Source organism: Halictus rubicundus, chromosome 1 (assembly GCF_050948215.1).
Source record: "Halictus rubicundus isolate RS-2024b chromosome 1, iyHalRubi1_principal, whole genome shotgun sequence".
Lineage (NCBI taxonomy): Eukaryota > Metazoa > Arthropoda > Insecta > Hymenoptera > Halictidae > Halictus > Halictus rubicundus.
The window spans coordinates 1,147,913-1,160,504 of NC_135149.1; the positions used below are offsets into that span (position 1 = coordinate 1,147,913).

Here is a 12,592-nt window from a genome sequence, read left to right on the forward strand (position 1 = left end):
TAAAGTAGGAGGAACGATGTTTGATGATCCCCAATTCCAGATCATGAAGATGAGCTACTCGTTCAATATTTTGAAAGACTCCTCCGACAAGTGAAAAGTTCCGTTGAACGATTAACTATAACCATTAGACTGCTGATCTGTATGCGAAATACAAATTTTCTGAGTCAATCGTAAGAACCAGAGATTAAATGGAAATTCATTTTCTCTTTTAGCAATTTAATTAAAAAATACATTAACAATATTTCCAAATTCGTCTAATGTCTATACAGTTTTATGTTTCACCTGTTCATTTTTGCTGTCTAATTGATCACACACCTTGTATCGTGCTTTTGTAACTTTCGTGAGAATACTCATGGAGGCGTCATCGAAACGATTGGCAGTTCTATGTACTCGGTGTCGCATAACGAAAATAAATCATGAATCATTACATGAACCCTTGAGTCCCTTGAGAAAGTGATTTTCGATGCATCCCAATTTCTTTTCGGACAGGAAAATTTGAAACAATCTATCCCAGATCTAATTGAATTTTTGCCAGATCTCAGACACAAAGACATCTCAGAGACTCGTCGATACATCTCTCTTATAATAATTATATCACAAGCTGTATAGTTTTCACTCGAAGCAAAACTGTAGAGTGAAAACTAAAGAGAAAACAGGGGTTTTGACCCACTGTAATTTACAAAATATTAATATTACAATCACTAGAACGAGGATGAAGCAAAGCTTAGCTAGAGATTTATTTACCTGACAATTGTTTAAAAAATTATCTGGGCCGCCTACTTCCTTAAAATAGCAACTGAATGTAATTCAGAAAGAAGATTTAAAGCTTCCAGTTGACTTCTCAAGAGATTGAAACAAATGTTCTAACTGTTCTAAGACGATTGCTCAATTCTTAGATCGAATTCCTAGATCACAGACTCGATCACACGAGGTGACTTTTTCGTGGTGGTCAGTAACAGATACCCCCAGTTTCGAGCGTTTATTGTTCCTGTCCGTCCGATTGTAGCTAGTTAAACGTTTCTACTCGATGTACAATTTACTTCAAAGCGCTCAAAAATAGCCTGCAACCTCGGTCAACAAAAACCAGGACGATACGCCTCCCAACAATTCTTTCAAACGGACCGTTCTTTGACGTTGCATCAACAACACGTAAAAGCGTATAAAATTAATTTAACTATTTTCAAGTAAATTGCAAGATTGTGGGCGTCACTGTGACGGTGGTAGCGAACTTGTTAGGAAAGAAGATAAGTTTCTATTTCCATATCTATGTTGCAATTCGGATAGAAAATTTTGATTTTACGTAATCCGCTGCCCGAAGATCGCAGAATTCGTGCGTCAGTCACGGGCGTTCAACTTTCATTCCGACTAGCTAGAGCTTATCTCTTCTATTGTCTCTCGGCCTGAGATACAGGATCTCGAGATTACAATGGTTTTAATCGTTCCCCGGCTGCATCCGGTAATACGATCCAATCTATCACTGAGCAAGGAACAGGGGATCGGAAGAGGCGCCGTTTCGATTCGAAATCGATCCGTGCCCGTCCGTGTATCTCTCCGGGCTCCAGTGTCTCTCCCCATTGGAAGGTGAGAGAGATTCCCGAAGAACGTCGAGCAGAAAATAAACGTTCGGGGCCCCACCCCCGTAGAACTTTCCGTGGCGGTCCATTTTTGGGCTCCCCACCTCTGCTTCGAGGCACCGCCGCCGAGTTCACGTCCCGTTTCGAGAACCGAACGCGAAGAAGCTCGCCGAAGCACCCTCGGACACTCGACTCGCGCCGCTCTGCTCGCTCGGGTTAGGTAAGTCAACGAGCAAAAACTGTTCGAAACTGTTTCTTCTATCTATCTTCTCCACCGAAACGCTTCGTCCTCTTCTATATACGCTAAACGTGACGCGAGTGTGCGCAAAACAAAAAAAAAAAAAGAAAATGCGAGATTCTGTGCCCGTGGATCTTCCCGTGGAGGATTCGCTGATGGATCCTGCAAAAATCTACCCCCTGGAAACTTTCGGAGGATGCTGGATGCTTCGACTGCTTTTCGCGCTGGAGAAGCTTGCGGGAGCTTCACCTTCTTGGGATCTGGCGGAGAATTGAATTGGCAGTTTCTTTCGCCTTGAAGGTTTTGAGCAAACTGCTTTCGCTTGTAAGTAGATCTTAACATTGCTTCGCTGTTAACCATTCTTGTCGAGGTGAGATAGTCTCGGTGATCAACAAAGTTTAACGAGATTTTTCGATTGTACGTCACGAAAGTGTTAGACGAAGATGTCGCAAGCCGAGGCTGGAAGATCGTGGTCCACTTCGCGGCGAAAATAAACCGGTTGCCAGCATCGGATCGTTCCGGTCTTGCATGCTATTTTCAACCTCTAACCGCGGAACGATCCGCTGCAGGTTTCCTGGTAGCGAGTTGAACGGTGGATGTTGCTTCGACTAATTTTTCAAGTTGCTTCGGTACTTGCAAGTCGCGGTTGCTGCTTGCAAGTTGTGACTGGTGCTTGCAAGTTGCGGTTAGCTGCTTGCAAGTTGCTTCGGTACTTGCAAGCTGCTCTGGCACTTGCAAGTTGTGGTTGCTGATTGCAAGCTGTAACTGGTGCTTGCAAGTTGTGATTACTGCTTGCAAGTTGTTTCAGTATTTGCAAGCTGTAACAGGTGCTTGCAAGTTGTGATTACTGCTTGCAAGTTGTTTCAGTACTTGCAATTTGCGGTTGCTGCTTGCAAGTTGTGATTACTGCTTGCAAATTATGATTGCTGCTTGCAAGCGGCTTCGGTTCTTGCAAGTTGCAGTTACTGCTTGCAAGCGGCTTCGGTACTTGCAAGTTGCAATTGCTGCGTGCAATTTGCCTCTTGACTTGCAAGCTGCGACCGCTGCTTGCGACACTGAAAGCTCAATTACCGTGAGAACGATTGGCAAGTAGTGAAACGATTGGAATGATTGCAGATGAAGAGTATCAGCCCCAGGAACGCTTTTGCAAGACCAACAACGCTTTCTAACCACCGCAGCTTAAGCACAACGCAACTAACGCTTCCAGAGCTAGCTTTCCAGGCTTATGATGAACGCGATGCAGTAAGTATCGCTCGCAATGTCAACGCAACACGCCTCCTACATCGTTCCGAATTATCATACAGGCTCGAACAAGGTCCCCCGTTTGTTATTGTCTTTCGAGGATCTACTTTCTTATGTCACTTTGGCACTCGCGGGTAACCAGATGCCAAACGCCTCCAGGCTCTATTAATAAACGGAAAGAGGGTCGAATGTTGCCATTCAGCTAACCAACGATCAATTAAATCGCCCGGGACGCCTTCCCGTGATGCTCTATCGTTTCCACACGCCTCCTAAATATTTAACAATTTTTCCGGACCCTCTGTTGCCGACCTGAATAGCTGCAGCGTTCATTGGCCGAGAGATTAATCACCTTTTCTTGCATCTTAGTGGCAATGCACTTGATCGATACTCAACTTCTTCATATTTAGAATGAATTTCTAAACTGAACCCTTTGTCAGATAATTGGATCCTCTTCTCTATTCAATGATTTCATAGAAGAAGAAAGAAAATTTATGTTTCCTGAAATTTCTACATTTATTTCGGTGCTTAAATGTTCACAACAGAGGGATAGAACTCTGCTTTGATTTGATTTAATGTTGAATTTTATAACATTTATATTTAGTGGTGTCTGTTTGAAATGTTCGTCACTAGTCTAACTCTATATTGTACGACATGGGATTGATAACAATTCAGAGAGCTTTTAGGAAAGAATGTCCCGTATTTTATCTGCTTCCACTTTTCATTCCGAGGCAGAATTGTACAATCAGTTCGGCAAATTAGAGGCATATTTGCAACCACACCCGCGCAATGTTCCCTTGACGTAAACACGACGGGCAAAAATTGTGTCCAATATTCAATGGAGATTAAGTTCTTCGTGTGAACTGCTGAGGAGTCCTGTGGACGAATGATCCTTGGGATGAAATTGAGAACATCCTTCCGGAATCCTCAGGAAATCCATGTTCCGCAGGATCTAGCGGATCGCGAGCAGCCGGGCGATGATTTCGTAAATGCTATTAATACACGGCAGTTAGATCGAATGTCGGTCGTCGGTGGCGGCCAAGTAAAGCCCGTTCTTCTGGGTTACGCTCGTGCTTTTTGGCCTCCTCGCCTCGCGGCCTCAGAAACGCCGGCCGCCGTCCTCTCTCTCTCTCTCTCTCTCTCTCTCTCTCTCTCTCTCTCTCTCTCTCTCTCTGTCTCTCTCTGTCTCTCTCTCTCTCTCTCTTTTCGTCGTTCCGCGCATATTTATAGAGCCTGCCTATGGATGCTATTTCCGTAGACGCACCGACGTGCTCTCCTTCTCACTCTCTCTCTCTCTCTTTCATGCGGCTCGCAGACGGCCGCACGGTATCATCCGCCGGATTATGACTCGCAGAACCCACCGGAGATCGACGAAATATGCAAGCCGCGGCCGTCCGCTTCGTACGGGAGCCGTACACGCCCGATCCTCTATTTTCAGGGTTAAAACTGGACGCCTCGAGAGCCGGATGCCCTCCGCAACGATCCCAACCAGCGTCCTATACAACGATAGAACTGCAGATTTTCTTGTAAAAAGCAGGGACGTTGGATCTGCATTATTTTCTACTGCAAGCACTAATGCAAGCTCTATTAGCTTATAAGCGCAAGGGACTCTCTCTTGGGCACTTCCATCAACTCAATATTCCATTTGAATTATTTTAGGCTTTTAATTTTTACTCTAGTAGGCTACGAGTCGGCGGAAGCCTTATTGCAAGCCCTACTTAGCTTCTAGGCATAGGGGACCCTTTCTTGGATACTTTTATTACCTCAATATCCTATTTGAAATACTTCAAGCTTCCAACAGTGACTCTACTAGACAATGAGTCGGCGAAAGCCCTAGACAAAGCCCTACTGTAAGTCCTATCAGCTTCTAGGCACTAGGAATTTTTCCGTTAGTCACTTCTTGGCTAAAAGGGCTACCTTCTCGTTTAACATTGAACTATAATCAACAGAACATTTGGAGTCTGTATCCATTGCTCCAGTGGACAAGAATTTGACGAACGCCCTAACGGAAGCCCTCTAGTAGCTTCGGAAATTTTGCTCTCAGACATTCCTAGACTAATTGACCTATTTCGAGTACACTTGGTCTCAGAACTATGACAGACATTGGGCATAAGATTCTATCAAGTTTCTGATTAACTCCTGGTCACTTCTTCACTGAATCGACCAGTGGTCGTATGTACCCAAAAAATCTGAACAAATGACAACAGTGATGTTTTAAGATACAACAGACTCGCGATCGAACGAAACCCTCTTGAGTACACCAAGGAGCCATGAACGCATTGCTAAATGGATTTGGATGATTTCAGTGAACTCGATAGTTTCTTGAAGGAAGCCGGCAGGAGAAAAAGGCCACCACCATGGACGCGATCAAGAAGAAGATGCAAGCGATGAAGCTTGAGAAGGACAACGCGATGGACAAAGCCGACGCCTGCGAGGGCCAGGCTAAGGAGGCGAACATGCGCGCGGACAAGGTCAACGAGGAAGTGAGCGACCTGCAGAAGAAGCTGGTCCAGGTGGAGGCTGACTTGGAGGCGAACAAGCAAGCTCTGGAACAAGGGAACAAGGACCTGGAAGAAAAGGAGAAGGCTCTGACCAACGTGAGTGCCATCCGACATTGGTTCGACGCGACTCCAGCCCAGCGATTGCTCCAGTTTAACTTGGCCCGGGTCCAACTACGATTTTCGCCGCTGTGTATTATTTTCGTTTTGTCACCAACTCCTGTTTAAGATCGATGACTCAGTGTGACGCAGTTTTACGGAGTTTTACGGGCGGCAAGGATTATCTGTTTGCTTCCTGGCCCTCCCTTCTGGCTCCCATTTCAGGGAGCTACTGAGTCACCGAATCTTTCTCGTTTTCAGGCTGAGTCCGAGGTCGCCGCTCTGAACCGTAAAGTCCAGCTGATCGAAGAGGACTTGGAGCGATCCGAAGAGAGACTTAACACCGCTACCGCCAAGTTAGCCGAGGCTTCCCAAGCCGCCGACGAGTCCAGCCGGTGATTATCCCGAATTTTGAACGACTCTTCGACACTTTGAATGCCAACCAAGCAAATCCGAAAATGCTGCTGAAATAATTTATTTATTCAATGAAATAAAACGTGAACTGTTAGGTTGTATGATCCTAACCAGTTACGTTGAATAAATTTACGCGAAATTCATTTCCATACCTAGACAAATGATTCCGTCCACCATTTCTGGGAGACACTGCATTCGAAGTGTTAAGGCTGTGAGATTGTGATACTGATCGGTCGTTCTTTCAGTATGTGCAAAGTATTGGAGAACCGCTCGCAGCAGGATGAAGAGAGGATGGACCAACTGACGAACCAGCTGAAGGAGGCTCGTCTGCTCGCTGAAGATGCTGACGGAAAATCTGACGAAGTGTCCCGAAAGCTGGCCTTCGTTGAAGACGAGCTGGAAGTCGCCGAGGATCGAGTCAAATCCGGCGAAGCGTAAGTCTCGGTCTTCTCGAGGCGGGATTCTCGTGTAACTGGTCCAAAAAGTCGATTTTTTATACAAATGCTACCAATAATGATTGCCGAAGAGAATAACAACAATTGTATGGAACTTGTTGACACAGTGCTAAAAAGATCAATACAAAATTTCTTTTTAGGTTCTTGGACGTATCTTTGCATCTATAAAATAGTTAATAGTCCTAGAAATAAAAATGTTAAAATATCGGTCGACTTACCTGCTTTACACGAGAATCCGCCTTAAAGACTTGGACCTGGGAATCATGCGAAATCGTTTAATTTTCCAGCAAGATCATGGAGTTGGAGGAGGAACTGAAAGTCGTCGGTAACAGCTTGAAGTCTTTGGAGGTCTCCGAGGAGAAAGTGAGTCTTCCTGTTCGATTTTTTGTTTGAATCCAATAGACCATGGTATGGAGTATTAATCGGATGAATTTAGGCTAACCAAAGAGTCGAGGAGTTCAAGAGGCAGCTCAAAACTCTGACGGTCAAGCTAAAGGAGGCTGAGGCCCGCGCCGAGTTCGCCGAGAAAACGGTCAAGAAGTTGCAGAAGGAGGTCGACAGGCTCGAAGGTCAGTGATCGTTTTCGATCTTGGTCATCCCGATCATTGTTAATCATTGTGATTAGAGATTTCCATTCGTACAGCTTCGGTTATCGATGGCCAGGGGATGGATTTTATCGGGGAGAAAAAAAAAAAGAGAAAAACATAGCATCGTATTTTTAGACTGTTTCGCACCGAACTCAGGCAGCCATGACGTAATTTGGCAAAATGACAACGGCGTTTCCGTAATTCGGCTACGCTGGAATGGAATCAAAAGATTCGTGGTCAATTTGCCAACCTTGAGCGAACGTTGCCGCGCGCCGCGAAACTTCTTTCCGAACGGTTTTGTCGATGAAAAAAGAAACGAACCGAATCCGTTGACTAGCAACGAGTAGTGGTAGACAATGAACTACGACAGTACTCCGTGCAACACCACTGATTTTCTTTGCAGACGTATTGCACCAGCAGAAGGAGAAACGCAAAACGATTTGCGAAGAATTGGACAAGACGTTCTCTGAACTTTCTGGCTACTAGAAACAAAAACAAAAACAAAATAAGACCTCGAAAAGACAGAAAGAAACGAATCCACTCATAATCGCTCGAAACTTCTCATTTATTTCTTTGCTCAAACTGTTTTCTCATTTTGTTCACCGTATCGAAGTGACTCTACCGCTTTAGCTACATTTTTTCCCCTGTTTTTCGTTGTCGCCTAGCTTCCAAATTTGGGCGTACTTTATGTTTTTTTTATTGTTCATTAGTTTCCGTTTCTTTTTCTTTCTCACTTTAACAAACATTATTTTTTCGTTCGTTTACAAATTAGCATCACATTTACTTTCGCTTTTCTCTCTCTCTCTCTGTCTCTCTCTTATTTTTCACTCATACCAAATACGCAAATTACTCTCGCTGCTCTCAGATCATTACTACCGAGTTGTTTTTTTCTTCTCTCCACGTTTTTTTTCTTTTCGTTATTTGTAGAATTCTTTGTACCGTCCGATTTTGGGAGCGCTTCGCTTAGTTTTTGTTTTTCTGTTCTGACAAAGAAATACCCAATACTTTTCTCGTATTATGTTGAGCATTGTCTATTAATATCCACGCGTACATCGAAACACACAAGGCGCTTAACAGAATAAAATTTGAACGAAATAAAAAAATAAAAAAAAATATATATCAAAACAAACAAAAACAAAGCTTCGCACGTTTATGTGGGCCGTCGTACGCCAGGTACATTTGCCACCCCCTCGCAAAACCGTTTGCCTTACACTCGTGCAAAGGTATACCTACACCTCACGATTCTTGCATGCTTCAAGCACTGTGATTAACCGACGAAGAAAACTACATTGATCGCCATTTTGTGACCGCTAAACTGTGACAACTCGCCGAAATGGGAAGGCAGTATCCTTCCTGGAAAATCCAGTCACGATTCTGTCGCGCCTCTCACACCTTTTTCAAAAAATATCATCGTTCGGTTAAGAAAACAATTTTTTTAATTTTTCAACGGGCGAATTAGACCGGAGGATCAAAAAATTCATTACAATTTCGATCGAACATGTACAAAATCTTCAAAATCTTCAGTCTAGAGTATAGCAGGACGAAAATTCGGTCGATTTTGATTTCGCATTGATGTGGATTCCAAAAAAAAAAAAAGAAAACGGTGCAGCACACGAACAGTGGACAACGAGACGTAGTTTTCTTCCTCCTTAGGAAGAGATACAGTGTTTACTCTATATATGTCCCAAATGCCTAGCCAATAAAAGTCCTAGAACTATCCCCACTGCCGCAAGGTATATCCCGTAAGGGGCCATGAACCGAGGCCTCTACGGCTTCGTTGTCCTTTTCTACGTTCGTCGTGGATCAAAGAATAGTATCTCCTGGCTGATATATGTCCCTGGCTAGACCCGTCTTTTGGACATACATTAAGTAAACACTGTACTCAAGCTTCGTTTAATTAATTTTCTTTCACACGCGTGCGAATGTGCGACACGATGCTTTTTGTGTACCATTTTGCCTCGTACAAACACACCGACAATACACCACGTTGTACGACGTCTGTACACCTAGAGAATTTTTAGGAGGCCAGTGTGCAGTTTTTGTAGAGCGAATGGTCGCCAGACATTTTTGACTAGGGTTAACAGTACTCCCGTAGCCGAACGAAACAGAGGACACCGTTCAAACCGAGTTGAGAACCGCGAATTAGGTCCATTGGAGCAAGTAGTACACGCTTCACCGATGAATTGCAAACTGCCCTTAGAAACGTCCCTGCAAGGGCACGTGTTCTCTCAAATTCTCCGAAATTTTCTGTCCAACAACATTCGCTTCTTTTCAATTTCCTACGCACAATTGGACTGTGCAGTCTCAATGCACTTGCAGACATTTTCTGAGCACTAATTTTCGTTGTTTTCCAATTTCCTATACACAATTGTTCATATGGTAGCCTCGATCTATTTACAGAAAATTTCTGTGACTAATTTTCTAATGTCTTATATACAATTGTGTCCCGTAGACTCGATCTAATTACAGAAATTAGTCCTCACCGAAATTTTCTGTGCAGCAATTTTTGTTACTTTCCAATCTCCTGTGTATAATTGGGCTGTGCAGTCTCACTGCTAATTTTCATTGTTTTCCAATTTCCTACACACAATTGTTCTTGGTAGCCTCGTTCTACGTACTTGAAGGCAGTTTAGGAAATTTCCACAGAGTGCCTTTGCAGAGTAATTCTACAGGGTAGATTGGACAAATTTGTCGAGCAGGCGCGTAGAACCGACGTAGACAGTCCGTAGGACCGTATTGATTAGATTCAAAGGGGTCGAGAGAGAATCGTCGCTCGGATGAAGGGATTCGAGAGAGGGCTGACGTATTTTCGTGTTGCAGACGAGCTGGGCATCAACAAGGACAGATACAAGTCGCTCGCCGACGAGATGGACTCCACGTTCGCCGAGTTGGCAGGATACTAAGCCGTTTCGTCCTTCCGTGCTTCCGTTCGACGATCGAGATTATCACGCGGGGAGATTATCATGCGGGGAGATATGGAAAACAGCTGCGACAATTTCCGTAGCCACGGGCCACTTCGTCGCTCTCAGCAAGAGAACCAGAGGACGCTGAGGACACGGCTCCTGGGGACCGGACGTTATTTATCTAAATTATGCGACGACGATGATCGATATACTTGGTGGAGATCGTAAGGAATTTTACTCTGTTACACTGTTGTACCAAATATTACACGAGACCCAATAAACTGCTGCAATGTGGTATGCGTTACTAATTAGACACGCTTTTTCGTTCTAGTCCGGTAGAGATCGAAACCTCTTCTCTGCAACCAGCTCTTCGAAACAGAGATCTCGATTGTAGAGCTATGTCCACACTGAACCAACGTTAAGCAACATGTTGTCTTCTGTTTTTACCGAATACAAGACGAGAAAAAGTTTCTCGATTTTGCTTCAGTGTGGACGCAGCCGAACGCGTACGCTACCACCGTCACAGATACATGTTATACCGTCCACTATCTGTCACGTGAAGATAGTCAAATTAATTTTATGGACTGTATAAAATCATAATATGCAACAAAATATTCGGAGATTCAACTTTTTCTAAATCGTTGCAATATTTGACGAGGGGGCTACGGTGCATGAAACATTTCAACAATGGAGACTAGCGAATGCTGGTAGCAAACGTGTTACCGTCCACGATTCGAGCCCTCCCCTTCGAGAAACGGGTTGCGGAATCGTCCCCCAGCGAACTCTGGGGGACTCTTTGGCGAAAAGTCCGTCTTCTATCCCCCAGATACCGTGTGAAATATTCCTATCTAACTACGTCGCGATTTAGTACCATTGTGGAAACGTGAATGAATCTGCAGGTAGAATGGATGAAGTATGATATTTCGTAGGACCGTTCGAGGATCCTCTAGATCGTTCAGAGAAGGGTTCAGGGGGTGGGATGCACAGACTCGAACGTCGCGATGTGGATTTTTTCAGAGGCACAATTATAAGAGACGTTTATTAGTCACCAAGGTACTTATTAAATGTACACTGAACGCATAAATGTACACCGAATGGCATAGAAATTCAGGAGTACCAACTTGTACTATCCTCGGGAGTCATGAATAATTTGTATATCTACACAACCGTTCACGGTCGTCTTATCTACTATTTACAGCTGATATTTATCGTCGGGAGGGGGGACCTCCCTTCGCGACTGTGTGCAATAGTCTTTTATACAACGCGTCAGCCTGTCTCGAGGATGCTCAAACACAGAAAAAGTAGAAAAGAAACATAATTCGATCGAGACGCGCACAGGAGTGAACGCTCGAGATGCGAACAACCCTGGAATTGCGTTTTCAAATTGACAAATACAGGATTGACAACAAATATTAGACAATTACGGAACGGTATAATGTAAGTTTTAGATCTTGTCGTGGTTCATTTTATTATGCAATTTTTTTCTATTCGATTCGCTACGCAGTTCACCGTTTGAGTGTCACTCGTTTCGATCTGATTCCAATTTTGGTGCTCTCTTCGATGTGCTTTTTGTTTTTATTGGTACTATACTGAAATTCACACTGTCATAAGCTTCTGGTTTATTCGAATGCGTGTTACAATAACAATACATATCCAAGTCAAAAATTAACCTGCCAAACGATCAATTAAAAAACCAACAGTATCGCTCTGGCACTTTTTCAATTTGAAACGAACGAAGCATCTTTGTGATCGGGTCTTTGCAAAGGTGCACAGAACACTCAAACAGTAAAGCACGCAAGTAACACGACAAAGTATAGAACTACCATTCTACCGTCTGGTAATCAATATTCTTTTGCCAACTGGACAATGTGAGAACGCTGCAAGAGTACATTTACGTTGGAGCTGCGATAAAAGCTGTAGAGCGTAAATCAGCTAAAAAGTTCCTTTGGTGTCTCTGCAGCAGAACAGTAACAAAAGCACAATTTTATTCGCTTGTTAATTTCTCTCATTAGGAATCAATGACCAGAAAAGGCCATAAGCGTCTCGTGTCGCAGATCCTCCAGCAAATATTGCCCCGCTGCTTCAACACACTGCTACGCAGCATTTCGAAATGTTTGAAAACATTGACAGCTTATCGCAGCCCCGACACGAACACACTCTGAAGACCGAAACTCAGGCATGCAACGAACAAATGTACAAATATTCTGCTGCGCGGGCACAATATCTACAAACAAACAAGACGAGATAGCACACACGTATATCCAAAACACGGACATCATCATGTATATATACAGAAATCATATATACCAAACAAACTATAACAACGGTCGAAAACAACGAACAATTAGTAGAGAGTATAAACATTCATCTAAAAAAAAAGAACGTTTCCATTGTCACGATTAACGACAGAACGCCCTGATCTCAGAGTATTTCGGCTCGATAGGCCTTCTCGTGAAAAACTTCCCTACAAAATTCGCATGATCGTCCTCCCTAGCGAGTAGATCACGTTTTTCTCCTTACGTTCGAGAAAATAAAAAACAATTCCGCTCTGGTCGATCCCGCGAAACCAAAGACAACGGTGTGCT

At 43.8% G+C, this 12,592-nt stretch overlaps 1 protein-coding gene and 1 long non-coding RNA gene across 2 annotated transcripts; one reads left to right on the forward strand and one right to left on the reverse strand.

The window, feature by feature from the left end:
- Positions 1-1,644: 1,644 nt before the first annotated feature.
- Tm2 (tropomyosin 2) lies at positions 1,645-10,318 on the forward strand. The gene is made up of 7 exons (XM_076805318.1): positions 1,645-1,794; positions 5,358-5,648; positions 5,910-6,043; positions 6,308-6,496; positions 6,805-6,880; positions 6,954-7,086; positions 9,925-10,318. The coding sequence occupies exons 2-7, from the start codon at positions 5,409-5,411 to the stop codon at positions 10,005-10,007; spliced, it is 855 nt and encodes a 284-aa protein (XP_076661433.1). The 5' UTR covers positions 1,645-1,794; positions 5,358-5,408; the 3' UTR covers positions 10,008-10,318.
- Positions 6,375-6,838, reverse strand: LOC143365364 (uncharacterized). The gene is made up of 2 exons (XR_013084534.1): positions 6,736-6,838; positions 6,375-6,534 (listed from the first exon to the last, which is right to left on the reverse strand). It is a non-coding gene; the product is annotated as an uncharacterized LOC143365364 (long non-coding RNA).
- Positions 10,319-12,592: the final 2,274 nt, after the last annotated feature.